The following is a 21,386-nucleotide window of genomic DNA, read 5'->3' as shown; positions in this document are numbered from 1 at the left end:
TGAACTACCCAGGTGCCCCACTAATTTGTTTATTTTATTTATTTTTTAGTGTTTTATTTATTTTTGAGACAGACACAGACACTGTGAGCCGGGGAGGGGCAGAGAGAGAGGGAGACACAGAATCTGAAGCAGGCTCCAGGCTCTGAGCTGTCTGTGCAGAGGCCGATGTGGGGCTCCAACCCACAAACCGTGAGATCATGATCTGAGCCAAAGTCAGATGCTTAACTGACCGAGCCACCCAGGTGTCCCAATTTATTTTTTAAAAGTAGGCTCTACGCCCACCACGGGACTTGAACTCATGACCCCGAGATCAAGTGTTGCGTGCTCTACTGACTGAGCCAGCCATTTGCCCCCTCCCTTTCTGTTTTTAGACTTAGGTGACTCAGAAACTTCCAGAGAATACTCACTCATTGGAATGAAATGTCTCCACTGGAACTGAAGTTCCATTATCATGCAGATAAGCTGCATTATTAGCTGTTTGTTTGATTTGCTTATTTTTTTTGTTCAGAAAACTGAGGGACCTGTCCAGGACATGGTCCTGTCGTGGAGGTGCAGTGAGGTGAGGATGGGAGATGAAGGCAGCACAGCAAGGAGCCACAGAGGGGTGGCTCTGTGGCTCTGCCCCGGGGAAGTAGATGTGGCAGGGCCAGCCCTCAGAAGGAAAGGTCCAGATCTACCCAGGTCAGCACCGCTCATCATCTTTGGAGGAGTCCCCGTTGGAGGATACTTCCTCTGGGAAGCCGTCCAGAACTGCTCAGGCAAAGCTCATGTGCTGTCTCCTCTGGTGTCCTCTGCTCTGGCCCCAGGACCTTCCCGACTGTGCCTGCCTCTCCTATTGGGTGGTGAGCAGGACAGGGAGCCTGTGTGTGTGTGTGTGTGTGTGTGTGTGTGTGTGTGTATGCTTACAGTTGGGAAGGTTAGAAAAATACAGAAGAGTCCAAAGGAGGATGAAGCAAACACCCATGCACCTGCAGGGTCTGGCTTCGTGCCCCAGTCCCTCGGTGGGAAGGGGGCTTACGTGACCTCTGACGTCCCAGGCACGTGCTCATGTCTGCACGTGCGCGAACACACGTGTCTGGCCTGCACTCATGAAACATGTCACCCGACGTGGGGCTGTGTTCATGGTTGTACTTACAACACACGTGCACACCCGTAATCTGGAAGGGGGCGTGTCGCAGAGAAGAGGGAAGCTGGGCCGAGGCCGGGTGTGGCCGCTGCTGGCCTGCCTTGTCTGCTGACGGTTTCCAGGCCAGCTGCCCCTCCCACTCGGGCTTCCGTCTGGATAGACAAGGCAGCCTACCTTGGCTACCCAGAGCCCACACGTGAGCCAGCAGGGCTGGGGCTTCCTGACCCTATTTCCGGGGTTTCGGGCTGCAACACTTGGCTCTTTCCCAGCCTTTCCTGCTGAGCCCTCTGCCAGCCCTGTCCCCTGACCTCCAGCAGCAAGGAGGTAGCAGGCAGGCCTGTCTCCAGGATGACTTACGAGCACGGGTGTGGCTGCCGGGAACAGATAAAGACCTAGCGCCCCCCCCCCCCCCCCAGGAGGGGGACCAGAGGGCAGGGATCAGTGCCTTCAGGGCAGAGCTGGGTGACCTCAGAACTAATACCACCAACCACACTGCCACGGTTTCTTGAAAGGCAGCAATCACGGAGCTTTGTGCACGGAAATTACCATCAAGTAATGATAATAAAAATTACCAGTATGTTCGAAGTCGTGGCTTGCTCTGTCACTGAGATGTGAGCAAAACAATTGCTGCCCAGTGTCCTCGAAGAGCTCAGGTGCCCCCGTATCCTGCAGAGTGGTTCAGCTCTCTCCACCTTGACCCCAGCTCAGCTCCTAGCCCCCAGGCGGGCACATCTTGTGCCTCAGGGGCTCTGAGCCTGCGAGGACAGCTGGGGTCATCGAGAGGGTCTTGTCCATATTTCGCTGGGCGTTTGTGAGCCCCTCGGGGTCCTGGGCTTTCCCCAAGGCCATCCAGGGAGTGAGGGGGTGTGCTGGGCTGGGTGGTAGCTCTTCCCAGCCTGCCTTTGGTTTCTCTGAGGGACCAGCCCAGGCACAGCCATGGAACATCTAGGTTGACTGTCCCAGGAAATAGCAGGGAGGCTGTCCGTGCCCCCCTGTTCCGAGATCCCGAGGCTCGTTTCTGGGAGTGTTTGGGGCCACATCTCCTTAAGGCTGAGAAGCGTGGCAGCACTTGGGGGACACATTCCTGTCACTTGAGGAGAGAGCCAAATCTGAATTATTCGATGTAAATGCCATGAAGAGGGTCATGGAGAGGCTGATTTTTCACTCCTCCTCAAATCATGTGCTGAACTTTACCATCTCTTGGAAAGTCCCCAAAAGACAAGAGAATGGTAATGGGAAATGGAAGGTGGGACGGAAGTAAAGTGTCAGGGAGGGGCAGAGTCACCAAACCACAATGGGGCAGGGACGCTGGGAAGGGGCCAGAGCAAGGGCGAAGGGAGGCCAGTACTGGCAGTCGGGGCAGAGGGGGCGGACCTGTCTCTACCCCATCAGCACCCTTTGGGGGCCTCCATTTCTTCTCCTGTAAAATGGGGCAACCACCTGGCTTGAGGTGAGGCTTAAATGGCACAACCAGTGTGGAAGTGCTTTAGGTATAAAGGGCTCCAGCTTGTTTAATTACCACTTTATTATTTTTTAAGTTTATTTATTTATTTTGAGAGAGAGAGAGCACATGTGCATGCACACATGCAGACGAGGGGCAGAGAGAGAGGGAGAGAGAGAGAATCCCAATCAGGCTCTGCACTGTCAGCACAAAGCCTGACGTGGTGCCCGAAGCCAGGAACCGTGAGATCATGACCTGAGCCAAAATCATGAGTCCAATGTTTAACCACCTGAGCCACCAGGCACCCAAGTTACCACTTTAATTAATTTAGGCCTCAGCTCTAACGTATATTGAAATACCTAGAGGCCAGCAGAAAAAGAATCATTGAAGAAGCTAGGCTAAGGAAATAAGGCAGAGTCTATGAGGAAGCCAGGCATTGGGTTCCTCCTATTAACCTCAGGGTATGTTCTGGAACTCAGAAGTGCCCTCAAGATGGTTGCTGTGCTTCCCACAGCCCAGTCAGAGAGGGAAATGGGATTTGGTACAAGATAAGGAGGATCTATAACGACAAAATGAAACATCCTATTCAAGAGAAGTCTTAGGACGTTGTTACTGAGTCTCATTTTACAGGTGAGAAAACTGAGAACTGGGGGGGGGGGGGCAAATCTTGCCTCAGGACCCACACCAAGTCACAGAGGTAGGCGGGGAGCCCTGATCCAATGGGTTCCTCCCCTCCACACTCCTAGGGGGACATGAAGGGGACACCTGGGGTTTGCACTCCTAACCAGCAGGTCACACTGTCCTGCTAGTGCTGATGCCAGAGAGAAATTTATCCCGAGGGTCGCTATAAAAGGAACACTGTGCAATGTTGTACATTCAGAGCCCAGGGCCAGGCTGTGGTGAGCAGCAGCCCGTAGAATGTCTAAGGCAGATGTTACCAGTTGTCTACTGATGCCATGAAAAAATTCAATGGAACATCCTGGGAACAGTTCCTTTTCAGGAGGCTGATTTTCTCGTCAGCCCTTGGTGACAAACAGTTGCAGAGTGCCCTTTCACCCAGGTCTCTGGGTCCCACTGGAAAAAATCTTGCCTCACAACCAGAAATCACCAATCTGAGGAAGACTTCTCTTCATCTCCTGCAACCTGAGAGACACCTGCTGGGGGATGAGAGCCTTAGTGGGTAAAAATAAACTCCTTAGCGATCAACAGAGGAAACCCCAAGATCCTGTCCCTGACGTTTGAAGAGGGGGGGTGGGCAGAGCCTGGTGGTGGTAGGGCTGCTTAGGACCAGGGACTTTTCCCCGTGCGAGCTGGGGGGCTCTGGAGCCAGGCTGCCTGGTTTCAAATCCCAGCTCCGCCACTGACTTTGGGCCGCACCTGCCTGCTCTGTGCCTCAGTTTCCCCTTTCGGAAGGCAGGGATAACAACAAACCTCACGGGACTGAACCAGTTGATTTGTCTAGAACTCAGAACGACATCTGGCCCAGAGATCGTTCAGGAAGCAGGGCCACCACTCTCTCGTGGCCTCTCTACTGCAACGTGCTGGGGTTGGGGCTATGGTCCCTTACTGTGCCCCCGATGGGGCAGGTCTGCAGGGTTCCAGTCGTGCAACAAAGTGGAAGTGCACACTTGAAATGTCTCCGTTCGGTCGGGGCAAGCCAGCTTTCAGAAGAGCCCCCCTTCCTGGTGCCCCTCCTGCTGCCTTCTCTCCTCACGCACTCGCCTGGCTCGCTTCCGTGTTGGAGCTGCCCAGACTCTCACTCCTGCTCTCACCCGCACATCCTGCCCTGACTTGGGGCTCCTGCCGAGCCCCGCTTGCTCCAGGATGCACCCCCTGGCCACTCTGGTCTCTTGAGTTTCCAGAGCTAGTGTCAGTCGGGGCTCCAGTCATTCAGTGAGAGGGAGGGCTGGTGGCACGGAGCCCTGGCAGCCAGGGCCAAGGGGGGCTCTATTCCTGGCCAGGGGCCCCTCTGCTGGCAGATCAGTCTCCCATTTTGGGTCCCGGCGCCTCCATCTGTAGAAGGAGGCTCCTTTTCGTCCTCTCCATCTGCGGGGGTGCTTTGCCATAACTGCTTGAAGTAGGTTCAATTTTTCCCTTCTCTGGCACGAAGCAGGTGTCAACACCCTGGCATGGGGGCTCAGTGAAATGTCGAGCCCAATTCCATGTGATTCAGAGCAATCCAGCGGGCATTTCTTGATGAAGCGTCCCCAGGCATACAGGGCACGGGGCCATGCCGGGCGGGGTCACAGCCAGACCCGCCCCGCCACCACCAGCTCACGGCACACGCAGAGAGGTGGGCACTCACGTGACTGTCCCGGTCCAGAAATCCCTTCTCATTTTAGCTCAGATAATGGGAACAGGGTGGGGACGGAACCAGTGTCAGTTGAGCCTAGGGGTGGATCCTCCAGTCCCTTGTGCGCCGATTCCCACCGGTGGCCCCGAGACGAAGAGAGGCTGGGACTGAAGAAAGCAAACACGGAGAACCCCCACCACGGCGAGATGACAGCCTTCCATGAAGCTGAGAGCTTTGACTAATTACAAGCTGGGATTCTGAGCTAAGATTCTTAACGCTCATCCCTCCCTGCTCTAAGAGCTGTTTCATTTCATGTAGCCTCACTTATTTACTTTTTTTTTTTTTTTAAGTAGGCTCCATGCCCAATGTGGGGCTCGAACTCACAACCCTGAGATTAAGTGTCGTATGCTGTGCTGACTGAGCCAGCCAGGCACCCCCCGTGTAGGCTCACTCATTAACATTAATCATCAATTTCTAATTTCCCTTTTATCTGTTTCTGCAGGTATTCAGAACACATTTGACTCTCTTTCATGAATGTCATGAATTCTTTCATGAATGTCCCTGAACCCAAATTCAGCCTTTATAGTAGTGGTGACTCCTGAAGAACGTTCTGGAATACATTTTATCATCCTGAAAGTCTCGATTGAGGGACACCTCCAACGTATGACATATGGCCCAAGCCTGATCACCACAAGGTGATAAATACTTTGGGGATCTCAAAAGCACGTCTTGGCCAAGGACTTTGCCCCTCAGAGCGCTGTGGCCCTGCGAACAGCCCAGGAGCATGGACAAGCAGCCATGCTGTTTTCTCCCTGGGAGCTGTGCCATGTTCTCTTCGTTTAGCAAGTGGGAAAACTGAGGCCCTGCCAGGAGCCAAGTGGATTGGGAGGTGTCTGGCTGATGCTTTTGAGGTAACACTCCTAAAGCGCCTCGGTGGCAAGAGAGGGCATAATCTGGCACAATCTGGCGAAAGCCACTGAGAGCCATGCAAGGCCTGGCCCCAGGCAAGCGACTGAGAAGTGCCCCAGCTGGGGAAGACGCTGGGGCTGGGGCGGCTCGCAGTTCAGGTGTGTGACCTCGAGCTTTCCTCTCAGGCTTTAACGGCACGAGGCGCTCACATTTCCCTGGAAAAGGGACGCCAGCTGCCCTTCCCTGGGGAGGTTTGGGTTTTGAGGTAATGCTTCATCCTGCTTTGAGATTTTCCTGCAGAATCGTCCCAGTGAGAGCCATGCTTTTTCTCTCCTGTGAGATTCTCAGAAAACCTCTTGGAGGGAGTATTTCTTTCTTTCTTCCTCTTTTTCTTTCTTTCTTTCTTTCTTTCTTTCTTTCTTTCTTTCTTTCTTTCTTTCCTTCTCTTTCTTTCTTTCTTTCCTTCTCTTTCTTTCTTTCTTTCTCTTTCTTTCTTTCTTTCTTTCTCTTTCTTTCTCCCTCTCTCTCCCTTCCTTCCTTCCTTCCTTATTATTTATTTTTGAGAGAGAGAGAGAGAGAGAGAGAGAGAGAAAGTGTGAGCACGGGAGGGGCAGAGAGAGACGGGGACAAAGGATCCGAAGTGGGCTCTGTGCTGACAGCAGTGAGCCCGATGTAGGGCTCGAACTCACAAACTGTGAGATCATAACCTGAGCCGAAGTTGGACAGACACTCAACTAACTGAGACACCCAGGCTCCCCTAAGTGGAGAGGACATTTTTTTTTATTAAAAAAAATTTTTTTAATGTTTTTGTTTTACTTTTTGAGAGAGTATTTTAAAAAATTTTTAATGTTTTTATTTTACTTTTTGAGAGAGAGAGAGAGAGAGAGACTGAGCAAGAGCCAGGGAGGGGCAGAGAGAGAGGGAGACACAGAACCAGAAGCAGGCTCCAGGCTCTGAGCTGTCAGCACAGAGTCGGGCGCGGGGCTGGAACCCACAAGTCGTGAAATCATGACCTGAGTGGAAGTTGGACGTGCAACTGACTGAGCCACCCAGGTGCCCTGGAGAGAGTGTTTCTGAAAGGAGTCTGAGACTTCTCCCCCTGCTCTAGAGGCCCTGGCTCCCACCTGGATCTAGAAAAAGATTCCCGTGCTCGTGACTGTCACTGCGCATGTCAGCCTTCCCGGCACATGGCAGCTGAGAGCCCTCTCGGGAGGGTGCGGGAGGTCCTGATCCGGGCGCCGCCAGCTTGCTCTGTGATCTTCGCTAAGCCCCTCAATCCTTCTGCTCTGCCATGTGCAAACCAAATGCTCCCAGCGTCACCCTGGATCCTCCACGGCAAAGACAAGCAGAATCCAAGTGGGGGGCTGTTTTGGGATCGGGGGCCACAGGACCCTTCTTGGCGGTGCTTATAGATTTCTTCAGAAACGCCATTCTCACCCGCTTGTGGACAAGGACTGAACCAGTGTGACCAGCGTGTCCCAGGGTGCCTGGGAGTTTCCTGGTTGTAACACTGAGAAGCCCCGTGTCCTGGAACAACCTGGAGAGTTGGTCACTCTGTCCGTACTCCACTTTGGTGTGAGAGAATGAGTAAATTCTGGCTGGTGGTGCGTCCTCCACACCTTACACCCTCTCCCCGTAAACATGGCTGGAGGTGGCTTCTCTGCCAGGGGTGAAGGGAAGAGACCCGTTTGAGATTAACAGAGATGAGGAAAGCAGACATTCCAAGCTACCCCTTCCCAACTTCGAGCTTACTTCTGACCTGGAGGGGGCACACAGACCCTTATCTAGGACCCACTGGAGACTCCTGTCTTGCTGGGTTCCATGTGGGGCCAGGTGGCAAGAAGGGACAGGTGTGGAGATGTCCAGTTCAATGCCTCCTCATGTCACATATAGGTGTTTAACCTTTCCTTGGATGCGCCTCCCTCACAGGCATTCACGGGGCAGGGAGACCGATGTGCCGGCACACGTGCACCACCCCCCCCCCCACCAGCACCTTCACCTGCCAGCATGATGCCGGGCCCACGCACTCACGAACGGTAACCAGAGCTTAAGCAAAACACCCACGGAGCTTGAGCTATGCAAATAGGCGTGCACACACACACACACACACACACACACACACACACAGATGGATGCAGGGAAGAGGGGCTGGGAAACGGCATGGGCAGGCAGAAGATTCCTGGAGACAGCATGGGGGGGGGGGGGGCATGTGCACGGGAGTCCAGAACGGGCACCATGGCGCGAGCGTGCTCAGGAGGCGGCGGTGGCCATGGACACAGCACACACACCTCCCCCAGCCTCCTTATCTAGTCTCCAACCAGAGCTCCAGTTTGGCATGTTTGGGGGCAGGCCCTGAACATCAAGAGATGTCCCCCACCCTCCCCCTGCCAGGCAGGAGCCTCTTGGACCTCTGGCAGGAGCTGCCAGACCTGTGTAGGTACCAGGGCCTTCTGGCACAGCTCCCCGGGAGAAAGGGCAGGCCCGGACGTGCTGCACAGGGGAGCAGGCGTGTGGGGGGTGGCTCTTACACAATCCCATCCGGGCTCGGCAAGGCGGGAGAGTTGAAAGGCCCCTGGCAGCTCCCCAGGCCCTTCTGCCCGGGCAAGGAAACCACAGCCTGAAACGCCTGGGTTTCTGAAGGGCGGGAAGGCGGGAGTTTTTGAGGCCTGCTCCACTCAGGCTGCCTCCCAGACTCTGTCATTCCTCTGAGGCCAGAGGGGCTGCCGAGCATGTCGGGCACCAAATCATCGGCTTCCGGAAACTCCGCTAGGCTGGTGCCCTCATTTCCCACTGAATATGGGAAGAATTTGCTGAAGACATTGTTCCTTTGCCCAGAGACCTGCAGACACCGAAACCTATCCACTTAGGTGCAGAAAGCAGCTGGAAAATGGGGCCCTGAGAAGACCGATGGTTTTCCTGGATGGATGGATGTGCCAGATACTCTTCTAAGCACTTTCTGAATATTAACCAGTTCAATTCCCACCATAACCCCAGAAGGTAGGCAACTGTTATTATCCTCTCCATTTTTTTAGAGGTGAGGAAATGACTTGCCTAGTTTCACACAGCTAGCATGTGGCAAGACTGGGATATGAACCCAGGCAGCTTTACCAGCGTTTATAACCTTTTTGGTCTTTTGGGAATCAAGCAGACTTGTGAGACAACCAATCAGGAATACATTGGAAATGGCTTAGGAGCAAGGGTTGCAAACATAAGTGCCTACAGGGCCAGACAGGTGAAATAAGTGTGACTCAGGCCTGGCAGCGAGAGGCCTGTGGTCCCAACTGGAGAATGTGTAGGTAACCCAGAGGTGTCCTTATACAAATTCCTTAAAAACAAAACTTGCCTGGGGGCCACTTGGGGCCCCTGCCTTAGAGAAGCTCTAACCTAAGCCCAGGGCACCTCTGACATGCACGTGGAAATGTGGTCTAACAGGGCATACCAGCTCATCTTGGGAGGTTTCAAAGGCCACAGAAGCAGCAAAGGACAGAGATGTATCAGTGAGTGGAAGTGACAGAGGACAGGAAGAACAGCCATTCAGAAACAGCAAAGATGATGTGAGTGGCCTGTCCCTGGAGGAACGGAGGCTCTTGATAGCCTAAATAACTCCATCACTTATGAGTCCAAGGAGGTCCAAGGAGGCCACTTCTGCTCCAGGACACATCTAACAAGGCAGAGTCTTTCATTTTAGGATTTTAGCCCCAGCTTGGTCACTGATTCACTTGGTTACTTCAAGTTCCTTGCTATAATCCTTGGTCTGCTCTTTTGACTTGTTACAAGTAAAGTGATATCATATTGGAGGCTGAACGTACAAATTCGCTGATTTTCAATTGGTTTTGACCTACAAAAACATCAGTTTCGTATGATTCAACCCTATAATTGTCCTGTCTACCTTGCAAGATGCAGAGGATAAATGAAAATGCTTGAGGGGTGAGCCAAAGACTCCCTGCTATGTACACAGCAAGCGCTCAGTGAATGCTTGCTGAATGTAAATACTGGTTCCAGAACCAGGTGCGCAGGAACCTTCCTTACTGCTTCTAGCAGAGCTAACAGCTTGGGGGACAGGGGGTGGGGAGGGGGACAGGGTCAGGCAAAGCAGTTCTTCGAGGGAAATTCACGCTCACCCAGCTCCTCCCAAACATCTGCAGCATTGCCCAGAACCACTCCCCTACGCTCTCACCGCCCCCCCCCCCCGCACCCCGCCCCTACCCCTGCCCCTGCCCCTGTCCCTGAGCCATAATCCAGAAGTCATGTCCAGTTTTCAGCTTGGATATACAGACTGCCCAAGGTCACCATCCAGGGAGGTTAGAAGCCTCAATTGCTTAGATGTGGCACAGACCAAGCTCTCGCTGCATCTGGGTTTTGTGGACTGAACAATTCCTTCTAGGGTAAACCAGAGATTAATGGATGCAAGGAAGGTAGAAGGCGCTGTCCTGCCTCATTTACGATGCCGCACAATCCCTCCAGTTCTTGGAGACTGTGGCACAAAGGAGGAGATCACAGCGGCAGCGGACAACAAACCCTTTCCTCCTCTGGGGCGAAGAACCGCCCCAGGTCCACGCCGCAATAAAGGCAGCTGGCCGGGGGAGGAAGGGACCGAACAAAGAGTTGGGACGCGTGGTCCTTGGGGATACTATTGCGAGTCCCTTGGACTGACGCGCGCCCACCCTGCCGAAAATCCCACTTCCAGCCATTGGGGTGCCTGGGGGCAGGACGGAGACCCGCAGACGCCCCCTCCGCTGCCGCGTACCCGGGACGGGATGGCGACCGCCAGGCAGCAGGAGGTGGCGCGATGCTCCCGCCCTTTCCAGCACCTGTCCTACGTTTCTCCCGGCCAAAGGACAGGGAGCCCGGGCTTCTCTCTTCCCAGAGGACAAGTCGCTTGGGAAAAGCCCCAACGGCCAGACTGACAGATGTGAACCAGGATGCGGGCCTGACGCGTGCGGGACAGGGGAAGCGGGGAGGGGGCCCAGACCCAGGTGGCGCCCCTGCACTCCGTGCCTCCTCCCGGCGGGGCAGCGGAGTCCCGGGTCATAGGAGGCAGCCAGGCGGATGCGTGGTAAGCTCAGCAAAGGGAGTCTCGAGGTGGGAATGGGGTCAGCGAGCCCCTGACCTAAGAGAAACAAGAAGGGCGACTCAGTCTCTCCTCCCGTTCCTCACTTGAAGCTCTACTGGATTTGGCATCCGTCCCTCCTCCACGACTTAAGACTCCGGGTTTTCTCCATTCCCAGATCGGCAGCCCCAAGAGACAGACAGCGGAACCTGCCAATGGCAGGACGCAAAGCGTCAACTTTGTGTTCGCCCGCCACTCTCAGCCAGTGTGCGCCCGTTCCTCCGGAGTCCCGCCTTCCGTGTCGGGCGCCCCCTTCTGGCAACACGGGGATGAACCCTATCTGTCGCCATGTTGAGTGCGGCACAGAGAGTTTATTAATTTTTTTTTCTGGAACGTTTTCCCATCTATTCTAATCTTTCTTCCCACACGGCTGGCCTCTTACTTCGACAGCCAAGCGCGATTGCAATAAGGAGGGTGTAGCCTGCGGTTTTCGGATCGTCTGCGTGATCTGATCGCCACGTCACGCCACGCTTACCGAGCCCAACGCCATCTTGAGTGTGGCGCCTTGATGGTTCTCTTCTCAGGGCTCCGCGTGGTTCCCTAAATGGCGCCCCAAACTTCAAGGAGTCCCCAAGGACTAGCCCAACTGGTCTAAAGGACGATTATTTCCCCCAGTAAACCCTCAGTGTATAAGCTCATGTGCCCCTCGCAGCCCCTTAAGGGCGGTGAGAGAGGGTAGACTCGATGGCCGGGCCGTGGAAGGAGGCTCCCAGAGGCTGTCACGACGGCAGTGACGGTCCGGGGTGCTGTCCAATGCCCTGGGGTGCGGAGACCGCTGTGTGGTGCGACGCCCGTGGGATTGTCCTGTTCGAAGGCAGGAGCCTGCACCGGCCCACGACTCCCCTCGAAGCACGAATCCCAGAGAATATGCTTGGCACGGAGCCCGCTCGTCGGGTGGCTCAGGCGGCCAACGCCGGGGCTGGTGGTGGGCAAAGGGGTCACCTCTTCAAAGACTGGGGCGTCTGGGGCTGGGCAGAGGATGTTGACGACGTAAAGACGGGGCGGCCTAGGAGCGCGGGTCTCGGCCTCGCGCCCTCAATGATCGTCTTAGGGCTACCGCCCACTTGCCATGGGACAATTCTTGGTTGAAGGTGCCCAGGAGCGGGGGGCGGGCACCTCCCCGGGCACTGCACAGGGCACCGCCCCGGGCGAGCGCAGCCCAGCACCCGGCCCTCCCCTCCCCTCCCCCTCGCTGGCAGCCGTCGTGCGCGCCGGTCGCCGCCTCCTCTTCCCTCCCCCTCCTTCCGAGCAGCAGCGGGGAGGGGAAGACGGGGGGGCTGGGCGGGCAGCTTTGCCGCGCTTTGGCTTTCTGCGTCAGCAGCCCCAGCAAAACAGCTGCGGGAGCGCGCGCCCAGAGCGCGCTCGCGCGCCCCTCCCCCACGGCGCCGGCGCCGCCGAGACCCGGCAAACTAAGGCCCTGAATGACAGTGCGGCCGGCGACTGCGCAGCGCGGGACGCACCAAGGCACTGCCGCTTTAAGCACGCTTGCCCATTGTTCGGAATCGAGCCAATGAGCGAGCGCCCGCTCCCTGTGCTCAGCCAATAGCATTCGGGCAGAGGAGGCCGAGCGCCGCCCACTAATCTATATTAAAGGTTCTGGCGCCGCGTGAGTTCCCCACTGGCTGCTCTGAAAAGCCATCTTTGCATTGTTCCTGCGTCCGGCTTCCCGTTCGCCGCAACCACCTCCGCCGCGCGCCTCCTCCGCCACCCCGGACTCCGGCAGCTTTGTCGCCAGAGTCCTCGAACTCTCGCTCTCCTTTTAATCCGCTGCATCGGATCACCGGCGTGCCCCATCATGTCAGACGCGGCCGTGGACACCAGCTCCGAGATCACCACCAAGGTGAGGCTGGACGCCGCCCGCCCCTTCGGGGTCCGAAGGCTGCCGCCGGAGCGGTGTTTGGCGCGCGACGGCTGGGCTGCCCCAAGCTCGCTGTCGTTTCTTCCTGTGGAGAGACTGCTCGCCCCCGGCCTAGGCCCCCCGGCAGCCCACTCTTTTGTGTGCGGGGGAGGGGGCGGGAAGCGCTGCGGGCAGACGTGATGCCCGTCGAGGAGTGGGCCGGGGTGCCCTCGGGGTCCCGAGGGCGGGTGCGGGGGCTGAGGGGCTCGGGTGATGGGTGTCGCACAGCTCCTGAAACTTGTTTGTGACTCGTCTGAACAGTGGCGGGAGGAGAGGGGCCGGGCTGGGGGTCGTCAGCCCGCAGGGCACACGGAAATAACTTTGAAACTCGAGCGCGTTTGGAATCGGAAGTGCTGGGGGGGGTGCGCGTTGCAGGCGCGGGTCGGCTGCGGGAAGTGGCGGCTCCGCAGCGAGCGCCCGCCGGCGGCGCTGCTCTTTGTTCGGAGCCGGGCTGCCTCGTTTCGCGCCTTGCAGCGGGTCCGAGGAGCTTTATCGGGACTAAGCTCTGATAAGGCGGAGTGGGGCAGCGGGTCAGCCGGCCGCTACGTCGATTGTCTCCGCGGAGGTGTGAAGGTCTCCTCCGCCCTGGGGGCCCTCAGGGAGGGCGGGGATAGGCGTCCTCCGGGGAGAGTGCTCCGGGAGCAGCCGCCCAGCTTCAATAATTCAGCGGTGCCGGGTTTGGCTGTGGAGGAGGCGAGCCCACGCGCCGTTGGGGAGGAAACGGAAAGTGAAGGAACGGCGCGCCGCGGCGACGATGGGCGCCCCCCGCGGCTGCCCGGGAAGCACCGTGTGCGCGGCCGCTCCGGAGGCGACGCGGACACGAACAAAAGCTGTGGCCGCGGCTGCCCCGTTGCGGGGTCAAGCCGGGCGCCAGAGGTGTTTGGGAGACTGGTGCTGCGGGTTCACCGCCCTCGGTTTTGAGGTCTTGGGCGTTTGGCGCAGCTCTGGTCCTGCGCGCCGGGTAGTTTCCGCGGCCCGCGCGGCGAGCGTCTCCGCCCTCAGCGGGAGCGCGGCACTTTAAGGCACATCGGCGTTTTTACCCTGAGGCTCTTGTCCGCGCCTCTCTCGTGCCCCTACGGGGACGGGGACGAGTCACCTTGGCGTCTCCTTAACCTCTGTGCCCCTGGCGTCACCTCTGGCTCTCTCCCAGGGGTGACTCCCCCTGCGGAGTGGAGCTGGCGACTGGGATCTCCGCAAGGGCTTCAGCCCGGCCCCCTCTGGGCCCAGCCCGGGAACTAGTCGGGGGTGGAAGGGTCGGCCCTTCCCGGTGCGGACGTCCGCGTTCGCTTTCCTTCTAGGCAATTTCCCGCCGGGAATAAATAGCGCGTGGAGCGCGTCCCCGACGGCCTCGGGCTGCCGGTCTGAGAAAGCCCTGTGGACTTCGGGGCGGCCTCCCGCGGGACTTTGCCCGCCAAATGCGAGACGCAGGCCCACGCGTCGAGGCCTGTGGTGGGGGCGTCGAGAGACCCGGAAAGACCCGCGCGCAAGTCGCGCAGTGGCCGGGCCAGCGCAGCCCGCACGCCCCGGGTCTCCAGGGTCAGGGGCGCACTCGGCGGCCCTGGGCCACGTGCTCCGCGCGCGCGGTGCGTGCCGAGGTCCGCGCGCAAAGCCCGCCGGGCGGGGGCTGCGCGCCTGCGCGCCGCGTTCTCCCCGCCCCCACCCGCTCCCCGGGGCTTCGGCCGCCAGGGGGCGGGAGCGGGCGGTGCCCGGGTTCGCGGCCCGTCGGCCCGGGGTAATGGGGCCGACAGGTGCCCCGGGGCCGCTCACTGGATGGAGGCCGAGCTGCACCGGCGCCCGGCCCGACGCCTGTTTGTGTTGGCAGCCGGCTCGGCAGTGCCAGGTGGAAAAAGTTACGGGGCTTTGGGGCGCCCCCGACGGCGTTGCCCTTTGGACCGTGTCCACTCCTCGAGGTGCGGCCGAACGCTGAGAGCCGCCGCGCGGACAGCGAGAAGCTGGGAGGGAGATGGGGAGCTCCGGGCCGCGCGCATCTGAACAAGGGTCGAGTCACCCAAGCTGGGGTGCATTTCCCGGCAACGGTCTGGGACCTCCTGGGACAGCTGTCACATATAGGGGATTGGTGGGTTCGGGTTTTTTCCAAAGAGCTGCCCTTGCAGGTCCTGGGCTACGGTGGGCTTGGAGCTTAAGCTCGGCTCTAAGGCGGCCTCCCCAGTTCTGCCTGTTTGCTTCCTCCCATTCCCTTCCCAGGCTAACCCGCCCACGGGAGTTCTCCCCGCAGCGCCCGGGCCCTCCCTCCATTACCTTATTTATTTATGGCGCATACCTGCTGTCTTCCAAGGAGGATTTGTGAGAGGCGGAGCTCCCTCTGGTTGGAAACCAGTCTGTGATGGGTGTGTGAGAGTGAAGTGTTCCCGGGCTCGTCTGCCCAGCCAGACGGGTTTAAGGCTGTGGTGCCACAGTGGCTCTTTTCCTAAGAAGCATGAGTAAGGGACGGTGGGAACAACTGTAGGGGACTCTTTTTGGTGTGTTTCTTAAGGGTTGAGAAATCGGAGGAAATCTTGACCACAGACACCCTGGGTATCCTGTGGCCCTTCCTTGCAGAGTTTCCAAGTGTAATACAGGGCTGTTAGGACACCCACATCAGCGGTACATACATGCCTTGAGTCCTGGGCCTCTTTGCCAGCCCTGGGTTTCTCAAAAAGACTTACTGGTTCCCTCTTTTTGAAGGACTTAAAGGAGAAGAAGGAAGTTGTGGAGGAGGCGGAGAATGGAAGAGACGCCCCTGCTAATGGGAACGCTGTGAGTGTCCACCTTCCCCATGACCCCTAACTGCTCCCGGCCAGGAAGTTCTCACTCCAGCTTGGGTTTAATCCTGGTTAGGGGAGGAGGCTGAGCCCTCGGGCAGTTCCTGCATGGTGGTCCCCTGGTGGAGCTTTAGGAAGATGAACTGATGAGTTCTCTTAGCTGGTCTGGGACTGTAGACACACTGGTGGGGTCCCAGGGAAGGGATGGGGCAGGACCGATGGCCTGTTCTCATTAACAACCTGGTTATGTTTTCTGTCGAGGAGAATGAGGAAAATGGGGAGCAGGAGGCTGACAATGAGGTAGATGAAGAAGAGGAAGAAGGGGGAGAGGAAGAAGAGGAGGAGGAGGAAGGTGACGGTGAGTAGCCTTGTTCATCTCCCCTTTTGGGGTTACCTTTCCCTTGCTTTGTCTAGAAAAGGGGCAGGAACTGGGGGTTTCTGGGGTTGGAGACCGGTGGACCCCCTGCGGGCGGGTTTGTACTGTGGAGTTCGGACTTTGTTGTAGGCTAGTGAGGCGGAGCTGTGCCCTACGCACCCACACTGACTCCCTTTGGTGCCTTCCGCGCACTGATCTGTTCATCTGTCCTCTTGGGGTGCAGCCGGCTATGTGGGCCCTCTTTCTTCCTCTGAAGACTTGTGCCGGTGTGGCTGGTGTGGTACCCTGGCTGCCCTGTTTGTCGGGCTGCAGAGATCAGGGGTCTCTTGTCCTGGCGATTCTGTTCCTGGCAGATCCCCTGAGGCGCTGTGGTGTTGCGTGTCTCTCCCCCCGCCAAGTTCTGGCTGTCGCTGGGTGGGCAGGGTACCGAGATTCTTCCCTTAGTTGAGGAGGCAGCATGGTTTACCCTGGGGTTTGGTTCTGCAGGTGAGGAAGAGGATGGAGACGAAGATGAGGAGGCTGAGGCAGCTACGGGCAAACGGGCAGCTGAAGATGATGAGGTGGGTCCTGGCTTGGGTATGGCTTGGGGGCTAAGGCGTTACCACCCGAGGGGCCGCCGATTGGAGTCTGGGGTGGTGAGTGGTCCTGAAAGGCAGGCTCCCTTGTCTTGAGCAGGAATAGGAAGGAACCTAGGCCTGCCTTCCCAGAGCTCTGGAAGCCTCTGGAGGGGCCAGTGCCTGGCCCCTGCTTGGCTATGCCAAGCGGTGGGGGCGCCGCAGGGGCCTTGACTGTCTTTCTCTGCCCAGGATGACGATGTCGACGCCAAGAAGCAGAAGACCGACGAGGATGACTAGACAGCAAAAAAGGAAAAGTTAAACTTAACAAAACAAAAAAAGGCCACCGTGACCTGTTCACCCTCCACTTCCCGTCTCAGAATCTAAACGTGGTCACCTTCGAGTAGAGAGTCCCGCCCGCCCGCCCCACGCGGGCAGCGCCACCCGCAGATGACACACGCTCTCCGCCACCCAACCAAAACCACAACGTGAATTTGCAACAGGGGAGGAAAAAAGAACCAAAACTTCCAAGGCCCTGCTTTTTTTCTTAAAAGTACTTTAAAAAGGAAAATTTGTTTGTATTTTTTATTTACATTTTATATTTTTGTACATATTGTTAGGGGTCAGCCATTTTTAATGATCTCGGATGACCAAACCAGCCTTCGGAGCGTTCTCTGTCCTACTTCTGACTTTACTTGTGGTGTGACCATGTTCATTATAATCTCAAAGGAGAAAAAAAACCTTGTAAAAAAAGCAAAAACAACAACAAAAAAACAATCTTATTCCGAGCATTCCAGTAACTTTTTTTGTGTATGTACTTAGCTGTACTATAAGTAGTTGGTTTGTATGAGATGGTTAAAAAGGCCAAAGATAAAAGGTTTCTTTTTTTTCCTTTTTTGTCTATGAAGTTGCTGTTTATTTTTTTTGGCCTGTTTGATGTATGTGTGAAACAATGTTGTCCAACAATAAACCGGAATTTTATTTTGCTGAGTTGTTCTAACAAAGCTGTCTCAAGCCTGTTTTTTCTGTGTTTCATTTCTCTTTAGACTTGAGGAGGGGGTGAAGATGGGAGGGGGAGGGTCTTGAGCTCAAGCCCAGCTATGTTTCCTGGGGATAGTGGGCCAAAATCCTCAGTTTGCAAGGAGGATGGATATGCCCGTTGGGCTGCATGGTGGGTGGCCATGGTGGTCAGCGACTGAGCCACGACAGGCCACCAAGACATGGGGAAGGACCCTGGAGTTCCGGGTTGAAGGGCGAGCTGCTTAACCTGGGTCGGTCTCCTGCTTACCTCATAGGGTCGTCCCACGACCTCCTTATTGGGTACCCTGGAAGGTGTGATGTCTGCAGCCCCAGGGACTCCAGAGGAACAGGCCCTAGGGTTGGGGTCTGCACTGGCCAGATGTGAGCCCGGGGCCAAAACCCCAGCCAGGCTGCCTCCCGCCCCCCCCCCCCCCCCCCCCCCCCCCCCCCCCCCGGTAGGATAACTGACAACTTGGGCCTTTCCTGCTGGGGCCTCCCAATTAGTGTGGCCACAGTGGCTCCCCCTGGTGGTGGCATGTGGCATATGCCACCTTCTGGTCCCTTTAAACTTTTCAGGGCGCTAATGCAGCCTTGCCCTAATTTTCCAAGCTCCAGCCTGGAGAAGGAAGTAGGACCTTGGTTAGAAGGGCAGGCCAGCCTGACCCTTGAGCTCAGTTGAAGGTGGTAGGTGGGCACTTCGGATTTTCAGACACAGGTTGTGAGCAGTGAGGAAAGCTGAGTGAAGCAACGTTGACCTCAAGCTCAAGCCCTCAGGGAGAGGGAGCTATTGGAGCCCCCTAAGCTGCCTGAGGCCTGAAGATGAGCTTCACAAGCAGAAGCCCCCTACAGGCATCCCTAGTGTGTGCCCCTGAATCGTGGTGGTACCCATTCTCTAGGCTGTCAGCGAGATTGAAGTCCTACTGGCTGACAGGCTGCAGGACCCACTGTGAGGGGCCTGTTCACTGAGCATGTAAGTGTATGGGCTCTGCCACCCGCTGGGGGGACCCTGGGCCTCCTCTGTCCCTCCCGAATTCGGTCTTAAAGATGCCTTGCTCTTAGATACGCAGGGATGAGAGGGAAAGGGGGCTGGAAGGGGGTGGTGCACAGATCCATCCTCAGGAGGGATACGTCTCAGGTCGGTGTGCCTGAGCCTATGCCACAGGCAGGAGTGGGCAGAGGAGGAGGTGGGGACAAAAACCATGCACCCTCCCTACCTCCCAACACGGTATGTGGGAGTTCTTGCCTCGCACTTGAGCTGACTTACCCACTGCTTTATCCAAAGAGACAACCCTCTCCTGACAATCGCTCCCGTCTCCCTCTGCCCTCCCTCCACCTCAGGCCCTGCTCTGCATTAAGGAGTCTTCAAAACACCCGTGGGCAGTGAGGGGTTGGGGGGAGGGGGATGTTAGCTGAGGTACCCATCCACAACTCTTTAAGGAGAATCTTGGACAAGGGGACTCTGAGCACCAGGACAAGGGGTCCCGACAGCAGGGAGGGCCTCCCTGGGGAGGCAGCACTGAAGCTGAGACTGGAAAGGCCAGGAGGATGAAATGGGGGGGGGGGGGGGTGGCGGGGCAGCAGCGGTGCGCGGCCAGGCCCTGATGCAGGAGGGTGCTAAGAGCGCACGGGCAAAGGGGGCGGGCAGTCTGCACCAGGTGCTGAGGTAGGATTTGGGGGGAAGCCATGGAATGGCTTTAGTAGGAAAACTCCCTGGAAAGCACTGAAGTGACATCTGCGGAGGCAGGGGTCCTGGATTAAGAAGAAGTCCTGGGTGGAGGAGAAACAGGTGCATTTGAGATACAACATGGGGTAAAGTGTCAAGACTCCGGGATAGGTTGGGTGTTGGAGGCCAGGATCCCCGACCCCAGGCTGGGGCCTGAGCCCTTCGGCACAGGGAGGAGCCACTTGCCACGTGGAAGGGGCTGGAGATGAAGGTCTAGACCTGCACGGAAACCTTGCTGTGTTTGAGGTGAATTGTCAGAGGCTGTCGGGTGCACAGGTCTGGGGGCAGAAGAGAGGCCTGGGCTGGGCCAGAGTAACCGAGGCCGAGGTACGAACAAGATAGGCCAGGACGAGGGCCCGGCAAGAAGACACAGGGCATTAAGTCACACCAGGGAACACAGAGCTAGATGCTGTCCCTCTCAGTAAGTGAAAGCTCTGAGCCCAGGGCCACCTCTCCCTTCATCCCAGGCCCCGCCTCCCTCGCTCCCCAGCACATTAGCCCCCTTGTGTCCAAGGCAAGCTTGGTCCTCCCGCAGGGACTCTGCACTTGCCACTCCTGCCCCAGGGATGTCTGATTCCCAAACTTCTCATGACTCGATCCATGTTAGGTCTCAGTGCCAGTGTTACCTCCCCAGACAGGCCGTCCCTGTCCCTGACTTAAAGAAGGCCTTCCCCAGTTCTGTCCCTCAACCACAAAGCAGGTCTCACAACGTGAGCTCGTATATTTTACCGGTTTGTGTGTTTTTTGGCTGTCCCCGTGCCTTGTTTACCACGTTTCCCTGCACACAGTATTCTGCCGATTCCATTCATTCATTCATTCGTTCGTTCATTCATTCGTTCATTTACATGTGCGCCCAGTGCTCTCCGGACACCACAGGGCACCTCCGGGTTGTGAGACAGCATTCCACACCTTTGTCTCCCCCACCCTCGTTCGTGGATTCTGCTGGGCACCCCATTCTGGCGGGGGGTGGGGGGCTTGCCCTGCACAGGTGTTGGAGCCTGTGAAGACAAGTGTGGCGAGTCCTGGGCTGCTCAAGCCCCAGGCTGCCTGTCGCCCACTGAACTGCACCCAAACTGCCGCGAGGGTCGGGGTCAGATCAAGGCTTCGGTAGGAAGGAACTTCTGGCCCTGAGCACCCACCCCATGTGTCCCGCACAGGCTGGGCTGGTGGCTTCTCCAGGCAAGGCTGACCAGCTCCAGGGCAGCTCGGTCCTGCAGATGTTCCCAAGGCCCATAGCCCTGGCTGGGTCTCTAGCCCAAGGGGCAAAGAAGGCAACATAGAAGGCAACGCATGGAGCTGGCATCAGGCTCCCAGGCTCCCTCGGGCTTGGAAGGAACTACTATCCTCAAAGCTTCTAGAAAAGAGGTAAGAGGCTTAGCCCCATCCAGACGCAGATTTGACAGCTGTGTTAATGGGCAAGTAACTGAACCTTGCTGGGCTTCCCTGTCCTCCTCTGCACAATGGGAACAAGAGTGTGAGTCATGAGCCAGGCCCAGGGCTTGCTTTCTTAATGTCCCATGTCCGCACCTAGCTCCCGGCACCCTCTGTCCCAGCCACATGGCCTCACCGCATCGCTTCGCCCCCCGAAGTTCGGCCTGGAATAGCCCTTTGCTGCCTTTGGCACCTTGGCACTAGTCCTTCTAAAGGCCGCTACACTATTTGTCACTCCCTGGGGACCTGTTCTCAGACAACCTGTTCTACGCATCCATCTTCCTCCCAAAGTCCCCTCCGTGGGCCAGGCTGCCCGCACGGCCCAAATTGGAAGATTTGCAAGGGACGGGCTCCCTCTGGTGGACATAGAGGAACTGCAGGGGGCTCTGCTGGATTCTGCTCAGTCCGGGAAAGAGCCCTTCAGGGGCCCTAGCCTCGGGGAGCGCAACCTTAGCCACCCCCACCCCACAAAAAGACCTTCCTCCCTCTCTGTTTCTGGAGCCCCAATCAGACCTGAGAGTCAGTGGTCATTTCGCAAGCCTTTCCTCTGGGCAGCTGATGGCCCAGGAATCTGGTCCTTATTTTCCTCAAGGGGAGACCCCAGGACCCTCCAGAGTCGAGCTGAGGTCAGGGGCAGTTCCTCCTGTGTCTACCTTGAGTTCCGGTCCCCCGAGCTCCCTCTTGCTTAACTCCGGTCAAATGCTTGGTGTACACAGCACCCTTCTAGGGCAGGTCCAGCTCTTG

At 57.2% G+C, this 21,386-nt stretch overlaps 1 protein-coding gene across 2 annotated transcripts; it reads left to right on the top strand.

Annotated features, from left to right (window-relative positions):
* Positions 1-12,481: 12,481 nt before the first annotated feature.
* On the top strand, positions 12,482-17,472 carry PTMA (prothymosin alpha). Of its 2 annotated transcripts, none has more exons than XM_060624127.2 (5): positions 12,482-12,719; positions 15,462-15,533; positions 15,800-15,896; positions 16,401-16,474; positions 16,721-17,472. In XM_060624127.2, the coding sequence occupies exons 1-5, from the start codon at positions 12,675-12,677 to the stop codon at positions 16,766-16,768; spliced, it is 336 nt and encodes a 111-aa protein (XP_060480110.1). In that variant the 5' UTR covers positions 12,482-12,674; the 3' UTR covers positions 16,769-17,472. The 2 variants fall into 2 exon arrangements, with proteins under 2 accessions (XP_060480110.1, XP_060480111.1); XM_060624128.2 differs by having other exon boundaries at positions 12,484-12,719; positions 15,803-15,896.
* Positions 17,473-21,386: the final 3,914 nt, after the last annotated feature.

This window comes from Panthera onca, chromosome C1, assembly GCF_046562875.1.
Source record: "Panthera onca isolate mPanOnc1 chromosome C1, mPanOnc1 haplotype 2, whole genome shotgun sequence".
Taxonomy (NCBI): Eukaryota; Metazoa; Chordata; class Mammalia; order Carnivora; family Felidae; genus Panthera; species Panthera onca.
Note: the sequence above shows the minus strand (reverse complement) of the source record. Positions and strands in the feature narration are given on the sequence as shown.

What these genes read in the sequence shown, in the direction of transcription:
- PTMA (XM_060624127.2), top strand. Translation starts at nt 12,675, where the DNA reads ATGTCAGACGCGGCCGTGGACACCAGCTCCGAGATCACCACCAAG. An exon ending in CCCCTGCTAATGGGAACGCT is followed by an intron (nt 15,534 to 15,799) that starts GTGAGTGTCCAC and finishes TTTTCTGTCGAG; the next exon opens with GAGAATGAGGAAAATGGGGA. An exon ending in GGAGGAGGAGGAAGGTGACG is followed by an intron (nt 15,897 to 16,400) that starts GTGAGTAGCCTT and finishes TTGGTTCTGCAG; the next exon opens with GTGAGGAAGAGGATGGAGAC.